Source organism: Humulus lupulus, chromosome 1 (assembly GCF_963169125.1).
Source record: "Humulus lupulus chromosome 1, drHumLupu1.1, whole genome shotgun sequence".
Lineage (NCBI taxonomy): Eukaryota > Viridiplantae > Streptophyta > Magnoliopsida > Rosales > Cannabaceae > Humulus > Humulus lupulus.
The window spans coordinates 62,246,960-62,265,559 of record NC_084793.1 but is presented as its reverse complement, the minus strand read 5'-3'; the positions used below and the strand labels follow the sequence as shown (position 1 = coordinate 62,265,559).

The 18,600-nt window shown below is 39.1% G+C and overlaps 1 protein-coding gene and 1 non-coding gene across 2 annotated transcripts; one reads left to right on the top strand and one right to left on the bottom strand.

Moving 5' to 3' along the window:
* Positions 1-15,929: 15,929 nt before the first annotated feature.
* LOC133815527 (uncharacterized) lies at positions 15,930-16,883 on the bottom strand. The gene is made up of 3 exons (XM_062248362.1): positions 16,508-16,883; positions 16,232-16,420; positions 15,930-16,099 (listed from the first exon to the last, which is right to left on the bottom strand). Exons 1-3 carry the CDS (start codon positions 16,881-16,883, stop codon positions 15,930-15,932), a joined length of 735 nt encoding a protein of 244 aa, XP_062104346.1.
* Positions 16,884-17,509: 626 nt separating this feature from the next.
* Positions 17,510-17,615, top strand: LOC133813045 (small nucleolar RNA R71). Its single transcript, XR_009884091.1, has one exon. It is a non-coding gene; the product is annotated as a small nucleolar RNA R71 (small nucleolar RNA).
* The last annotated feature ends 985 nt before the right edge of the window (positions 17,616-18,600 follow it).

Sequence of the window (18,600 nt, the reverse complement as noted above, 5' to 3'; positions counted from 1 at the left end):
AACTGTCCATCAGTCTGAGTGTGAAAGGTTGTGCTAAACTTCAACTGAGTCCCCATGGCTTTCTGCAAACTACCCCAAAACTTGGAGGTAAAGATAGGATCCCGGTCTAACACAATAGACTTAGGAACCCCATGGAGACGTACGATCTCCCTCACATATAACTCTGCATATTGATCTACCGTATAAGTCGACTTCATTGGCCGAAAATGAGCTGACTTGGTGTATCTGTCCACTATCACCCACACCGATTCATGAGGCCCCACTATCCTAGGTAAACCTCCCACAAAGTCAATTATAACATCCTTCCATTTCCACTTAGGGATACCTAAAGGCTGAAGCAACCCCACTGGTCGCTGATGCTCGACTTTCACCTGCTGACAGGTCAAACACCTGGCCAAGTACTCTACCACATCCTTCTTCATCCCAGGCCACCAATACAACGTTTGTAAATCCTGATATATCTTCGTGGTACCCGGATGAAGTGAGTACGGCGTAGTATGCGACTCATCTAATATCTATCGTCTGATCTCCACATCAGCTGGAACACAAATCCGCCCCTAATACCGTAGCAGACCAACCTCAGAAATAGAAAGTCCTTAGCTACCCCTGCTAAGATATTCTCTCTAACCCCATGTAACTATGCATCTACCAATTGACCTTCCTTAATCCGCTCTAGTAAGGTCGACTGCAAAGTAATGTTGGCCAATCGGCCCACCACCAGTTCTATCCTCACTCTGATCATCTCATCATCCAACTCTCTGGAAATTTGAGTATAACTAAATAGCTGTCCTAAGCCTCTTCGGCTCAATTCATCTGCCACTACGTTGGCTTTCCCTAGGTGGTAACGAATATCACAGTCATAGTCCTTTACCAACTCCAACCAATGCCTCCATCTCATATTCAGGTACTTCTAGGTGAAGAAATACTTTAAACTCTTATGGTTGGTGTATATCTCGCACTTCTCTCCATACAGATAATGTTGCCACACCTTCAGTGCGAATACCACCGCTGTCAATTCTAAATCATGGGTAGGATACCGTTGCTCATACTCCTTCAGCTGGCGTGATGCATAAGCTATAACCTTCTCATTCTGCATCAATACACAGCCCAAACCCAACCTTGATGCATCACAATATACTACAAACGTTCCTCCCTCCGAAGGAAGACTCAGCACAGGTGCGGAAATAAGTCGTCGCTTCAATTCTTGGAAACTATTCTCACACTTCTCTGACCAGACGAACTTCAGATTCTTCCATGTCAATTCTATCATCGGTGCAGCAATCTTCGAGAACCCTTCCACAAACCGTCTGTAGTAACCCGCTAACCCGAGGAAGCTCCAAACCCCCGAGGCATTCCTTGGCCTTGGCTAATCTTTCACTGCTTCCACCTTGGATGGATCCACCATAATCCCAGCTTCACCAACTATGTATCCAAGAAAGGTCACTTCTGTTAGCCAAAACTCACACTTCTTAAACTTGGGATAGAATCGATGTTCTCTTAACCTCTGCAAGACCTGTCGAAGATGTTGCTCATGCTCTGCCTCTGAACTGGAGTACACTAAAATGTCGTTGATGAAGACAATGATGAACTGATCTAAGAAGTCCTTGAACACCCTGTTCATTAGGTCCATGAAGGCTGCTGGAGCATTGGTCAAACCAAACGACATGACCAGAAACTCATAGTGCCCATACATCGTACGGAAGGTCATATGCGGTATATCCTCATCCTTGATCCTCAACTGGTAATAACTAGATCAAAAATCAATCTTCGAGAATACCGTCTTACCCTGTAGCTAATCAAACAAGTCATCAATCCTTGGTAGAGTGTACTTATTCTTAATGTTCAACTTGTTCAGTTCTCTGTAGTCTATACACTTCTTCTTCACAAACAAAACCGGAGCACCCCATGGTGAGTAACTAGGCCTGATGAACCCCAAATCCAGAATCTCTTGTAACTGTATCTTTAATTCCTTCAATTCTGCTGGTGCCATCCTATATGGTGCTTTTGACACTGGCTCTGTCTCCAGTGCTAACTCAATAACAAACTAAATCTCCCTGTGCGGCGGCAACCCTGGTAGATCCTCAAGAAATACATCCAAGAACTCACAAACCAATCTAGTCTCTCTCGGCCTTGTTGGCAAAACTCTAGTAGTATCCACCACACTAGCCAGGATACCTATACATCCTCCCTGTAATAGGTCCCTAGCTCTCAGCGCTGATATCATGGGTATACGGGGTCCACATACCGTACCTATGAACACAAAGGGATCCTCTCCCTCAGGCTCAAAAGTCACCATCTTCTTCCTAAAATCAATAGTAGCCCCATATCTGACCAGCCAATCCATCCCTAGAATCATGTCAAAGTCCTCCATATCTAACTCAATCAAATCTACTGATAACTCCCTACCATCAACCATCACTGGCAGTGCTCTATTCCACCTCCTAGAAACCACCAGTTCCCCTGTAGGCAATATAGTCCCAAACCCCGCACTACGTTACTCACTAGGTCTACACAATCTATCAATCAACTTACTAGAAACAAATGAATGTGTAGCACCAGAGTCAATCAATACAGTAAAAGGAGAGCCAGCACTAGAAAACTGACTTGTCACCACCGAGGGACTAGCCTCGGCCTCCGCTTGTGTCAAGGTGAACACTCGAGCTGGAGTCAAGATGTCCACCTTCCCTGCTTCCCCTTTCTTCACGGTTGGGCAATCCTTCTTGAGGTGTCCCACTAGCTCGCACACAAAATAGGCCTTGGCCCGACAGTCGCCCTGATGGCGTCTTTTGCACCTCGTGCACTCTGGGTAACTCCTCCATGTGTCACCGGCCCCCTGATAGCCACCCTAAGCACCCCAACCCCTCCTATTAGGACCAAGAGCGGTTGAAGTGTCAGGGTTCTTCCTCTTTAGATCATTGAGGCCTCTGCCCCTACCATACCCTGGATGTGGAAGCACCGCCCTGCGGACCTCCCGTCTTGCAGCACTCTCCCTCCAGATCTTATTCTTTGCTTCCTCAGTGGTAAGAGCCTTCTCAATAGCCTGAGCATAAGTTGTCCCCCTAGGTACTGTTGTAATCCTCACATCTCGGCCTATCATAGCATTAAGCCCTCTGATAAATCTGTCCTGCCTAGCTGCATCTGTAGGCACCAGATCTGGTGCAAACTTTGTAAGTCTATCAAACTTCAGGGCATACTTTGTAATTGTCATGTTTCCCTGTATTAATCCCATAAATTCATTCACCTTTGCTGCCCTGACTGCCACATTGTAATACTTCTGACTGAATAAGTCCTTGAATCCATCCCAACCCAAAGTAGTAACGTCTTTGGTCTGTGGTGCCACTTCCCACCAGATGCGGGCATCCTCCTTAGCATATAGGTGGCACAGGCCACTCTGTTATGACCCTCTACCCTCATGAAATCCAGGATAGCGGTAATCATACTCATCCACTATTCGACCTTCAATGGATCAAGTCCTCCCTCAAAAGTTGGAGGGTGTTGTCTCCTGAACCGCTCATACAACGGCTCCCACCTATTCCTAACTTCCAATGGCTGAACAACTGGTGCCACTGCAGGTGGCACAATGGATGCAGCACTCCCTGACAGAGCCTGCTGTCTCAAAAGATGGATCTGTTCATCTTGGCTCTAAAGTCGGGCTTGCATCTCTGCCATAATCTACTGCCAGTTCTCAGGGACTGGCGAAGGGTTCTAGCCCTGGTCATCATCTTTAGTCTCAGACCTGGTGCCGACTAGTCGCGTAGATCGCCTTGGACGCATAGCTATCCAAGTTAATCTGAATCAACGACTCGACGATCAGACTATGATGACAGGGTATTAATCTTTCCATAATCCACCATTGGGAAACAACCAATCACAAGCAATTAAGATATAACAGTTCATCAAAATATTCATCCACATGCACCAGCAATGCTAATAAGCATGCCTCAACATCATCATACAGTAGTCAAGACATAGACATTTATCCATATATTCACCCATATATAAGCAATATGCAGAAAGTCATTCAGATATTCATTTACATACATGGCAATGCTAATAAGCACGCCTCTATATTATCACACAACAGTCAAGGGCCAGGCCCTATTAGTATATCATGCTCCCTATTAATCAAACAGATAACAACAATCATAATTATTTATAATCACTTAAGCATAAACATGTATAAACAATTACCAAACCCTAAGTCGAGCTTGTCTTTAGCGGCGAATGTACATGTCCAGCCAGTCTTCAGGAACCTTTAAACCTAGACCACTTTGATACCAAGTTGGAACGACCTGGGTAGCCAAGACCGTTACATTGTGTGTTTATAAAGGTGCAAGACTTGCTAATCAAGTCATTTAGTTGAAAATGTGTCACTAAAACCATTATTGATCTAGGGTTAAAAGATTTTGATCATAAAAGAAAAACTTCATTTAAATAAACATTTCATACACGGGATCTCAAAAGAAATAGAGTTTAAAGGACAGTTTACAAAAATTCAGGGTTATATACAACTACTTTCCACTCTGAGGGCAAAATAGGCATTTAAGGTCTTCTTGTCCCTGTCCAACCCTCAACCGTGGCAGCCGAACAACTGACTATGTACATTCCACCTCTAGAGCTCTCCAAGTCAGGGTTGGTCCAGCTTACCCTTGCCTTTACCTGCACCACGTAGCACCCGTGAGCCAAGGCCCAGCAAGAAAACCAATACACTGAATATAACCAATAATAGTGACCAAACAAGTCATAACTCATTAACCAAATACTCAACAGATCACATCACTCATATAATCAATGATATCAATCAACAATCTATCATCCAAGTAATTAACATATCATACAATATCCAGGGTCGACGCCCTTAGGTCACACCCCCTGTTTATCCCACTGACTCTGGTCCGCTTAAACCGAGCTCAGTGAATATTAAGTTGTCCTCAGCTACTAATGGTTGAGCCGCGTCCTGTACACCAATATTAATTCTGACACTCTTAGGTCATTTATTTCATGTTCACATGGCATAATACCATTATCCAATGTTGCATACAAGTATAGGGAACCCTTAGTCCCAACATAGTCACACAATCGGGTGCAGTTTTCTTACCTTTAATTCCGAGTGTTTTGATTACAAAAAATAACCCTCGAGCACGATCCCCCCTTCCGAGCCCTAGCACACACCTATTCACAATCATGATAAGGGATTCCATCAATAATAAGTGAATAAAGGTTTATGGACCAAGTTCTAGCCTTCGGGACATCAAATTCCACCAAACACGGTAGTGGAATCGATCCCGAGCACCCTATGTTAAGCTCCCACACCTAAAACGTTCTCAAAGCCCAAAAGTGCACTTAAGAGCCGCGACCCTATACCCCCCATGCCGTGGTCCGCCTTCAACTATAGGCCCAGCCTCCCCATGCAGCAGACACACGCCGTGGCCCTAAGCTCCCCATGTCACGGCCCGCCCTTCCTTTTGGCTCCCATCTGTTCTAGAGGGTCGCGGCACACCAAGAACAAAGCCGCGGCCTGACCCCTTCGAACCCAGAAAATTCACCATTTTCAACAACCAACTCCCACTCAATTTATCCGAAAATCAATTCTATAACATAATTAAATCAACACAATAGCTCTAATATGCTCCCAGCTACAAAACCCAACAAGAACCTAGCTTAAATCCTCATCCAAAACTTCAATTCAATCTTTAATCTCAAGAACCCAAGAACACTAAAACTCAGCCAAGAACTATAGAATTAAATGGCTAAAATCATAATTCAAAGCTTACCTCAATTGAAGATTGAATCCACCAAATTGCTACTGAGTTACTCCCCAAAATTCCAGCTCAAATCCTTGTGTTTCTAGCTAAAATTTCCCTTTGGTTTCAATGGTTTAGCTTGAGAGAGTTTTGGGAAAGAGATGAATGAGCTGAGAGAAAGAGAAGGGTCGGTTTAGGCAACTTCTACTTATTTCTTTTATTTTTATCTTATCTAGCTTAAGTCACTTAAGTTAATCCCAATGCTCGGGGTACCAAAAACGTCCCCGAGGGTAAAATGGTAAATTTCTCCAATATTCCCTCCTAAACTCTCTAACTTCAAATATATCTCCAAATATTTGTTTCCATAACCGTATAACTTAATTAAACACCAAATACCCAAAATACCTCTTGACTTGCCGCGAGTCAAGTATTGGGCCCCGTTGTGACTTTCCCGCTAACTGGCTCCCTAAGATCTCCTCGTGTCGAATGCTGCAAGTATATTCACATAATAATGTAGTCTCAACCATTTATCACAAATAATCACATTTATGCCCTCAACGGGCCAAAATTACAAGTATGCCCTTATAAGCTAAACAGGGCCCACATGCATATTAATACTCATAAACATGCATTTCATATATCCATATAATCATATAAACATGCTTACCACATAATCATGGATTAAATCATTTAAATCACACATAAACCAATTATGCCCTCCCGGCACACTAATCAAGGCCCTTATGCCTTATTAGTGATTTTTGGGTCATTACAACCTATTACTCGATAATCCTGAACACCAACTTTGTTCCCAAAATACCCTAGGTTCCTCCCGAGCTGGGTATTCGACCCAGTTGTGACTATTTAGCTAAACTACTCCCATCGTGCATCCCAAATATATCACCACTCACTCGTGGTATCAATCACAATAAACACAAATATCACAGTTATGACCTCAACGGGCTAAAATTATAAATATGCCCCTACTAACCAAATGAGGCCCACATGCATATTCAATTCACCTAAACATGTATTTTTAATCACATAAACAGTAAATTCACATATTAACATAATTAAATCTATTATTGCCCTCCCGACACGCTAATCAAGGTCGTAAGCCTTATCAGCAAATTTGGGACGCTACAACTATCCCCTCCTTACCAAAATTTTGTCCTCGATATTACATGAATAACTCAAGATACTGATCCAGCATATCTGTCTCAAGTTCCCAAGTCACCTCTTCTACTTTGTTGTTCCTCCACAACACTTTCACTAAGGTGATGGTTGTTGTGATAAATTAATATTTGATTTTAAATACGCAAGTGCACACAATCACACAAGTAATATAATGATAAGTGGATCGTCTCCGCAGGGATTGCAAATTAGAAAAATAAGCAAAATAATTACTAAACAACTTAAAAGTACTAAAAATCAAATGGGTTGTTTTTAGGCTAAACAAAATATTAAAAGATATGTAAATACTGAAATTAAAACTGAACTAAACAAGAAAATTGAAAGAAATATATGGATTGCAAAATGGACTTGAATTATTGATTCCCCCTATATTAATCATCCTGAACAAATTGCAAACAGATTGCGGCAACAACATTCTAGTAAAACTCCCAGGTTAACAAGAATTCATTAAACACTCATAAAACTTTCCCAAATTTTATGACATTAATTTTTTACCTAATTAAACATATCCCTATGCAAAACCAGATTTAAGAATGCAAATTCAAAGTTTAATTCTCAAAAGTTACACAAGGAAAATAGCACATCCCTATGTTACTTACTAACATAATCTAACCTAGATTATGACTTGTGTCATCCAAGTTCTTCCCATTGCTAGCCAAACAACAACAAGAAAGTAATATAAGCACACTTGAATGAACAAGAGAGATTTTACTAAAATAAAGTGCAAGAAATTACTAGACTATAACATAAGGTTCATCAATAATTCAAGCCACCTAAAAATTAGTTCATGGCAAAGTTAATAAAAATTAATCCATAATCAAAACAACCTATAATATTCAGAATTAGAAATTAACTCAGAAAATATAAAAATGAAGTGTAGAAATAGAAGAAAGAACAAATCCAAAATGATGCTTGAGCTCTCTTTTTCGTCCTCCTTCTTCATTGCTAATTTCTGGGTTTCTTTCCTTCTTCTTGCTGGTTTTTCTTTTCCGAAAATGGCTGCCTGGTTCATATTTCAGCTGATGCTTGTTTAAGAGTATTCTAGGTTTCCTCCTTTAGCCCCAAAAGTATAATATTACCCTCCTTGTAAAAAAACGTGAGTCTCCTCTTTTCTTTTGTCATTTTCTCCCAATTTTTTACTCAAGCTTTCTGTACTTGCCACCTCAGCCACTATTCCAGCTCACCCATTGACTTGCCACGTGTTCTAGGTGCCCAAAAACTGCGTGGTCAAAATAATTCTGCAAAATCTGCTTTGCTTCAGCAAAACCTGATAATTCAGCCATAAAAAATTCAATTTAGATAGTTTCACATGTTAGTTTATTCTTTGTACAAATATCTATTCACGAAACTATTATCTTCAACCCATTGGCTATTAAAAACTACAAAAATAACTAGACTTAATTAAGATCATAAAAACACCAAAGTTAGCTACAAAAGCTAAAATAACTAACATCACCCAAGATTTTTTTCACAATTATAAGTTCAAAAGCACATGAAATAACTCTTTATTCAAGAGTTATCACACCCCCAAACTTATGACATTACTCGTCCTTGAGTGATGACTCTAAAAACAAAACACAAATAACAAAAAGACACAAAAGATACAAACTAAACAACAAAAAGCAAGGAAACAAAACACAACAACAGTGGACAAACTTTGCGATGCCAATGGTAAAAAGGGGAAGGCTCTCGGGAAATTTTATTTTGAAGAAGAGAAGCTAAATTTCTTTCTTTCACAAGTTTTAAACCAAATTCTTGAAGCATTAATGTTGCTGCCAAAATATGAATAAAGTGTTTCACCCTTTAGTGCAAGCATAGCTTTTCCTAAACAATTTCAATCACCAAAAATCAAACTACACCTTGGTCCTAAAGCTTAAATAATGTCTCCATAAGTTACTTAGTAACTTCCTCTCCACTAATCTAGACAAACACCACACCAAAGATCAATAGGACTTTATCAAGCTTGTAATGATAGGCTAGGGTGAAGGTATGATAAGAGAGATAAGTTTTTGGCTCAAATCACCCTAAGCACCTCAATCTTCTTAGGACCTAAATACATAAATGCACACATTAATTTCCCCCAAAGAAAACCCCATAATACAATATAAATCTTGCCACTAGCTGATGGACCCAAAACGGGTATGTTTTAAATGTTTATAAATCGCAAGCTCACGAATCGTTCATATAGAATAGTGATCGTGTAAGCAAGGATGTCGAACCCAAAGGAGTTGTCTAAAATCGAAAAGAAAACTATTTTAAACCAAAATTAATAAATTCTAACCTAGCTTCAAAGATTGATGAAAATTTGCAACAATAAAAATAAAATAAAATAAAAGTTAATAATAAAGATATTAAAGACAATATATATATAACTAAATTAATAATTGTAAACAAGATGGTTAAAGAAAGATTATTAAGATAATAGAATCCACAAAATATAAGTTAAATAAATTTAAAAGTAAATTGATTCCCAAGTTTTAAGCATTTAGTATAAATCAATCTAATGAAATAACAAATAAATCAATGAACATTATTTATAAGGCAAAACATAATATTTTTGTTCTAAGCATTGGATGTGTACAATTTAATGACACATCTTACACAAAGAACATTATGTTTTTGCACTAATGAAGAACAAAGTGTAAATATGTTCTAACAATCTAAAATACAAGATATTCAAGATGAAAGAAAATATTTGAAGAAGAAAATCCATAAACTTTATTGCACAAAATGGGAAATCAACATACAAAATAAACACTATCTAGTTACATATTGTTTCATCATCATCTTAATAATCTTAAAAATATTAGAAACTCATAACTAAAATAGCAAATACAAACTAAAAACTACAAACATAAATAGGAAAATTTGGAGGAGAAACCCCCAAATTTTTCCTCTAAAAACTCATAGGAAAAATGATGAAAAAGAAGAAAAGATGAAGAGAATTGAGAGGTCTTGAAAGTGTAGAACTTATGGTATGGTAACCTCTCCCCAAAATTAAGCACTAAACTCCCTTATTTATAGCAAAAAAAAAGGTATTAAAATAATTAATTTAATTAATTATAATATGGCAAATATGGGTAAATTGTAGGGTGTAATGATGATTTTTGGGTAAAATGTGTAGAAAGTGGGGTAAAAATGGCATTTTTGATAATAGGGGACAAGGGGACATTGGGCAATTGCTGGGCTCAAAATGGTGCAGGGGGGCTGGCTGGTGTACGGCTGGGCTGGGAGCATGCGTGGGTAGGAGGCTTGCTGCTGATGGCTGAATGGAGTTGAATGGGGCAGGCACAAGGTGCATCAAGTGCTTCGGATGGGGGCAGGATTGGGCCAGGCGTGAAGGCTGAAGGAGAGAAACGGGCCCGGGCCTGATAGGAGCAGCTGGAGGATTGGAGACGGGTCATGGGCCTAGGAGGAGCTGAGCAGGAGGAACAGTCCTGGGCCGAAGGAGATGCTGCTGGCAGAAGGAGAAATGGGCTGGTGGCTGCTCTGCCATTTTTTCCTTTCTTTCCTTGAAAATGCCATTTCTTTTCCTTCATTATTCTTGCTTTACAAGAGCCCAAAAACAACATTGTTTCCTACAAAATAATCATAAACTAAATTAAAATTTAATATTTTCACTAATAAAATATACCATATAACTTCCATGAAAATATTAATTAAAATTTAATTTACATAACATTTAATTCCAATAAAATCATATTTTTAGCATTCAAACTAACAATACTAATTTTAAATAATTAAATTACAACATAAAACAATAAAATATCTATAAAAACATATAAAAATCTAGAAAATTACAATAAGACTAATAAATGCAAAATTACTTAAAAACTTAATAAATTACTTAAAAACTCAAAGACTAAGCAACAATTAGCATAAAAAATGTGGTAAAATAACTCTATTTTGTAGAGTTATCACTAGCCTTTATTACTAACATACAAAGACAAAAACTACAACTTTTCCTTTATTTGAAGAGTTACTTCCGCAAAAATTTTTACAAACATACATACTTTTTGCTTTCTTTTTCTTTTCTAATTTTTTTTAATGCTTTGATGCAAGGGACTGCACTCTTTAATTAATTATTTTTTCTTTTTGGATGTTCTATTTTTTTTTTTAGAATGAAAATAGACAACTAGATGGCAAGAGAACAAGAAAATTGAGAACACACTCTCCCCCCAAAATTAAAATCAACATTGTCCCCAATGGTGAAAACAAGCAAAAGAAGAAAAGGAAAACGCTCACCCAATTCTCTCTCTCAAAATCAATTTCTCTCATCCCCCCAAAATGCACAATAAATAAATCCTATAAAGATCAAGGTGCTAAAAGGGTGTGGTGAAAAGAGGTGTGTATATATAAAGCTAGGCTAATGAGTGGCTCAAAAAGAAAAAGTGACACTTAAGCTCAATGGGGTAACTAGAGATAAAAGTGCATACAAGGTAGGCTTCAAAGGATCAAACGGTCCAAAGATGGCCTAAATCACGTCATCGGTGTGGTGTTGCCTAGGATATCGCCTCAAGGAAAATCACTAAGTAATTCTAGAAACTTAAGCTCTCACAAGAAACTACCTCCTCCTAGGGTCTCAAAAATGTTTAATCAAGCTATGCACATACTAAAAAGAAAAACACTCTCATCAATCATTTGCAAGCAACATTCACACTCAAAGAATTTAGTTTAAAACTTAAGAAAGAAAGACATTCAACTTCAACTTAGATTTATTATATTGTTGTAAAAAAAAATTAGAACGAGATCGAGCCCCCTAGTTAAACACTAACCAAGACAATGAATATCCTCAAAAGAACGACAACACAACAAGACAAAGAAAAAATAAAAACAGAACAATGATAACTATATTAACAAAGTACCTTCCTAGCAACAAAACACAAGGCAAATGACTCAAATTTTGGTGCTCACTGCACAAAAATTGTAACGACCCAAATTTGCTAATAAGGCTTAAGGGCCTTGATTAGTGTACCCGAAAGGCATATTGGGAATTATGTGTGACTTTAATGAGTAAAATGTATGATTAATGATTTAAAGCATATTATATGACTATTTGAATATTCGAGATGCATGACTATGTGTATTAGTATGCATGTAGGCCGTGATTGGGTTAGAAGGGCATAATCGTAATTTTGGCCATTATGGGCATAACTGTATTTATATATGTGATGATTGTTGAGACCACATTATTATGTGGAAACATCTGTGATCTGTGACTCGAGACGATCCTAGTGAGCAGAATAGCGAAAAGGTCAAGGTGGGGATTTATACCTGGCTCGGGGCGAGCCTGGGGGTATAAATGGGAATTTAGTGAGCATATTGGGGTCTATTTTGATATCGAGGAATATAATTGGTGATTAATTAGGTATTGGGAGGTAAGCGGAAAATATTAGAGACACTCGAGAAATTAGCGGGAATTGGGTAAAATGACTAAAATGCCCCTAAGGGGACTAAATGGTTTAGAATTAATAGGGAGGGAATTTTGGTCAATTGGCTTCTCAGAGATAAGTATGTTAAGGCTTTATACTTAGTGGTAATTGTAGAAAAAGGGTAGAAGGTTGTAGAAAGAAAGAAAAGAAGGAAAAAATAAGAAAAAGAAAAGGGAGAAAATAGAGTTGTTTTCCTAGGAGTTGGTTGGTGATCTCCTTCATCATTTCTGGGTGTTTTCTTGGAGCAAAACTCAGAGGGGAGCTGGGTTAGGCTGGGCAATAGAAATCCTGAGCTAGGCTTGAAGAGTTGGAAGGGATTAGCAAGAACACACCATCACTTGAGGTAAAACTTTGTAGTTCCTTCAGTTCTGGTTTTGGTTTTTTTAGCTAAGATATCAAAGCTGAGTTGATGGGGAATTCTAGGGAATTTGGAGCCAAGGGTTGAGGAAGAGCAAGCTAAGGAGGCCTAGAGGAAACTTGAGGTCGAATTTCCATCAAAGGTATAAACTCTGAGCTTTTAACTCTGATGTTTTGACTGGTTTCTGCTGAGTTTTGAAGCCTAGAAGTGGCTATGGTGGATTTTGAGATTAGGGATGCATGTGCTTGGGATGAGTGGAATGTGTTAATACGCTTGTTTTTTGAGTTTGGTGAAGGTTTGGAGAAGTTTTGGTTGAGTTTGGTTCGAGGAAATTGCAGAAAGGAAAATTGGGAGGTTGGTTGTCTGTGACTAGCACTACAGCGCTAGTCTTTGGGCGCTGTAGCGCTAGGCCATGCTTTCTGGGGGATTTTTGTTCTACTTGTAGCGCTGTAGCACCCTCCTAAGAGCGCTGTAGCGCTGCCCTGTTTCCAGAAAGGGATTTTAGGGTTGTTTTCAAGGGTTTCTGACCAAGGGTTCGGGGTTCGATTCCACCACCTTATTTGGTGGAACTAGGACTTCCCAGGGGCTCAGGATTGGTCCCGAGGCTAGGTTTTGGACTTGAGGTTCGGTGATGACTTTGATCTATGGTTGTGTTTAGGTGAGCGCTAGGGCTCGAGAGGGATCGTGCTCAAGGAGTCAAGTGATCAAAGCTAGTGAATCGAAAGGTAAGAAAACTGCACCCGGTTATATGTTTGTGATGGACTAAGTGCTCCCGATATTTGTATTATGTCAATGATGGTATTATGCCATGGGACATGTGATAGCGGCCTAAGGGTACCGTATACAATATTTGCGCATAGGGCGCGACTTGGCCACTGGTAGCCGAGGACAGCTTAATTTTCACTGAGCTCGGTTTAAGCGGGCCGGAGTCAGTGGGATAACGGAGGGTGTGGCCTGAGGGCGCTAACCCTAGTTATCATATGTGATTTGGTGTATGTTGTGAATTGATATGTTTAATATGCTGAATACTTGACTATTCTGAATGTTGACGTGATTAAGAATATGTGATGCAATATGAGATATTGAATTGTCTGTTGATTGTTTATGCTCTGTTGTTGTGTTTTCTTGCTGGGCCTTAGCTCACGGGTGCTACGTGGTGCAGGTAAAGGCAAAGGAAAGTTGGACCAATCCTGAGATGGAGGGCTGCGGGGTGGAATGTACATAGCCAGCTGTTCGGTCGCCATGGCCAAGGAGTGGATCATGACAGAGATTGCCTAATTGTCTATTTTGCCTTAATATGGCTAATACTATATTTAGTCCTTAAATCTTTTGCAAACAGTTTCAATCTTAATATTTTTGGGATCCCTTGTAAACAGGAAATGTTTCTTTATGAAAAATGTGACTTTTGAGACCAAAACATTTTAACCCTAGTACCATTATAGTTCCAGAACACGTTCTTAATTAAATGACTTGATTAGCAAGTCTAGCACTTTATAAACACACAGTGTAACGGTCTTGGCTATCCAGGGCGTTACAAAAATCACCAAAGAAACATAACTAACTAAGTACAACACAAAGCACCTAGTACACAAAACACAAAGTTCATTATCAACAATTGAGACTAAAGTATAACACAACACAAAATTGTCAGTAAGCAAGAACTACACCTAAAACAGAGAATACAAAGAAACAAACATAAACAAAATCTAATTGGGGAGTAGAATTCAGAAATGCTCATTCAACGAATATGCAGGCTCTGCTCAAAGGATGTGCAGCTAGGTCACTCGGTGTTGGGTCGTGTCTTGGTGCTTCGAAGGTGTGTGGGCATTTGTAAGTCGCGCGCAAGGATGGATTATGAGCTCTCGGCTGATAAAAACGTGCGCGTGGGAAGGCTAGGTGCAGTCAAAATTGCACCTCTGTGGGGTGGTGCGTGAGTGATAGTCATGCCTGGGAGTGGTGCGGGGTCACGCCTAGGTACAGGGTGAATGGTGCCTTGGTTCTCGGAGGATGGGGGTCGATGGTGCTGGGCAGCAGGGAACTATGGCTGGATTTGGATATGGTGGCTTGTGAGGGTCGGGGGTAAAGGGAGGAGATGGTGGCGGCTATGGAGGAGGGTTGATGCGATGCAGGCTAATGAATGGGAATAGGGGACTCGGGTTCATGGGTATTTTTTTTCTTACATATAGGGATTATTTTATGGATATATATATATATAATATCTAGATTTAGTAATATATAAGTATTTATATTATATATATTACTATATATATTTTTTGTATGTATATATGTGTATTTTTTTCTGAACGAACCACACCCCTGACTTGTGCCTGCCCAAATTCCCACCATTTTGCCTAAGTTTTGCTTCATCAACAAAAATTTGACGTAATTCCTCCATTTTTTCGAAAAATTTTGCTCCCTGTTTGCTGAAGCAAAAATTTTGCAAAACCATCAAACCCCAAAATTACTTCCAAGACACCAATTTCTTGCTTTCTTAACACCTGAAACACAAAAGCACACATAAAACCACTCCAAAAACATCACAATAAAATGAAATTAATATTACAAAAAATAAAAATAAAATAATTAAAAACACTCATATATGTATTTTTTTTTCATTTTATTATTGATTTTTTTTCTTTTTTTTTCAATGCATTTTTATTATTTCTTTCTTTGAGTTACTTTACAAATGAATCCTCCAAAAACCATAGCAACCCAAACTTCATTTTTTTTCTCTAAGGATCTTTCAAGGAAACCGAGGTTTGGTATTGCTCAACCTCGCTTCCCCCAAACTTTGTTCCTTTCCTTGTTACCTTAAATGCTCTTCCCAAATGCTCATCATATAATTCCACTACACCATTGGGAAACACCTTGCTCACTAAGAACCCACCATCACACCTTGATTTCACTTGAGAGTTCGAGAAAAATACTTTATTACCAACTTCCAACATTTGTGATTGAGGCTTTCTACTATGTTTCTTTTTCTTCGGTAGCTTTGGAGGATGAGATGGTTCTTCTTCCTTACTTATCCATGGTTCCCCACCTTTCTCACTTTCTTCAAAAGGGACCTTTTCCATTGCTATACTTTCCATGCATCTTTTCAATCAACTTGAAGTTAGAAGCACTTATGGCCAAACAAGCTTCAACTTCATTAGGAGAGCGTATAGGATTAAAAACCTTGAATGTGACTTGTTCGTATTGAGCTCAAATGCTTAGTTCTTTTTTTTCAACATCTATCAATGTCCTCCCGATGGCAAGAAATGGTCTCCCCAAAATGATCGGTACATCCCTATCTTCCTCATAGTCAAGAATAATGAAATCTGCCTGAAAATTGAACTTGGCAACTTGTACTAGGACGTCTTCAATCTTTCCCTCTGGATGCACCATAGAACGGTCTACTAATTGCAAGGTAAGTGTAGTTGGCCTTGCTTCTCCAATTCCCAACTTCTTAAAAATGGACATGGGCATCAAATTAATACTAGCTCCCAAATCACAAAGAGATTTACCAACTTCTCGTCCCCCAATAGAAATTGGAATTGTGAAACTGCCTGGATCCTTCAACTTTGGAGGAATTTTATTCTTCAATATAGCACTACAACCTTCAATCGAAGCAACCATTTCAAATTCACCAAGCCTCCTCTTCTTTGTCAAAATATCCTTCAAGAACTTCACATAATTAAGCAGTTGTTCCAAAGCTTCCACCAGAGGTATGTTGATGTGGAGTTGCTTCAAAACATCCAAAAATCTTCGGAACTGACCATCTTGTTGCTGCTTTTAAAAACATTGAGGAAATGATGGAGGTGGCTTGCTCATAGGCTTCTCTATTGCATTTTGCTGAGAAATTGCTGCAGCAATTGCTTCAGGATCAACATTTAATATTTTTGAACTCACAACTTTATCTTCCTTTTCCACACTACTTTGGATTGAATTGGACTCGCTGTTTCTCTTAGGATTATCCTCATTCAACTTCAGATTGTTACCATTCCTCAAAGTAATTTCCTTGCATTGCTCTTTACCATCTCTTCTTGGATTTTCAATATCACTAGGCCAGGTGCCTTGTGGTCTATTCCTTAGCTCATTAACTAGCTGCCCCAATTGAATCTCTGGGTTCCTTAAGGATGTCGCTTGGATCTGAATCACAGCATCATTCATGGCCATATATTCTTTCATTAAACTCTCCAAAGAGCTTGATTGAGACCCTTGAGGAGGAGGTGGTTGAGCTCTTGGTTGTTGTTGAGAAAACCCCGGTGGATATGTAGGCTTGTTTTGCATTGGTGCTCCGCTTGAACTAGCTCCTTGACCCCCCCCCCCCCCCCCATGAGAAGTTTGGATGCTGCCTCCACCCTGGATTATAAGAGTTCGAATATGGGTTATTACGGTTGGCATTTTGACTCCCCACATAACAAACCGAAGCGGGATTCAAAGGACAACTCTCAAATGTGTGCCCATCTCCACAATAAACACAAGATACATCAGCAACTTGTTCCATAGCAGCTGGTTGTACCATTCCCCCCAAACTCATGTTCTTGAGAAGGTTAGTCATTGAAGACACTTGAGCAGTCAAAGCTATCAATGCATCCACTTCAAGTATACCAGCCACTTTTCGACTTGTTGAGGCTCTAACATTGGACCATTGATAATTGTTGCTAGCTATCCTCTCCAAAATCTCATAGGCTTCATTGTAGAACTTAGAGAGAATAGCTGCATTAGCTGAAGCATCTAACACCATGCGAGTGGAAGAATTGAGCCCATTATAGAATGTTTCCATTTGTATACACTATGGGATCCCATGGTGTGGGCACTTTCTCAATAACTCCTTGAATCTCTCTCAAGCTTCACAAAATGATTCATCTTCCAGCTGCTGAAATGACATGATTTCATTGTGAAACTTGGCATTTTTGGTAGAAGGAAAGTACTTCATCAAGAATTTTTCAGCCAACTCATTCCCTGTAGTCACCGAGTTGTGAGGAAGAGTGTTTAGCCAAGCTCTAGCTCGATCCCTTAAAGAGAAAGGGAATAATTTCAACCTTAAGGCCTCGTCACTTTCTCCTTGTAGCTTGAAAGAATCACTCACCTCCAAAAATGAACGAAGATGAGGATCCTCAGTAGGCAACCCACTAAATTAACCCACTGTTTGCAACATTTGGAACATAACGGGCTTTAACTCGAATTGGGGTGCTTGAATTTCAGGCCTAACAATAACTGGATTGAAACATGGGGGCAGCATCCTCCCTTATGGCTCTCTCTCTATTATCAGCCATAGCAATTGCGTTAGTGACATTATTAGCACCCTCAACTCCGTCAACCTCTTCAGACATATTAAGGTGATTTTGAGCCCGTTGTTCCCTTAGTCTTCTTCTAACTGTTCTTTCAATCTCAAGGTCAATAGGAGCTAGTTCAATGTCTTCTTGCTCATTCATATAGTAAATCACCTGAGAAAACACAAGAGCAAGCAAACAAAGTCAGCTCAACAAAGAAAAATAAATTGCAAGTAATTGATATTACAAAATTTTCTAATTCCAATCCTCGGCAACGGCGCCAAAAACTTGTTGTGATAAATTAATATTTGATTTTAAATATGCAAGTGCATGTAATCACACAAGTAATATAATGATAAGTAGATCGTCTCCATAGGGATTACAAATTAGAAAAATAAGCAAAATAACTACTAAACAACTTAACAATACTAAAATTTAAATGGGTTGTTTTTAGGCTAAAAAAAATATTAAAAGAGATGGAAATACTGAAATTAAAACTGAACTAAACAAGAAAATTGAAAGAAATATATGGATTGAAAAATGGACTTGAATTATTGATTCCCCCTATATTAATCATCCTGAACAAATTGCGAACAGATTGAGGCAGCAATATTCTA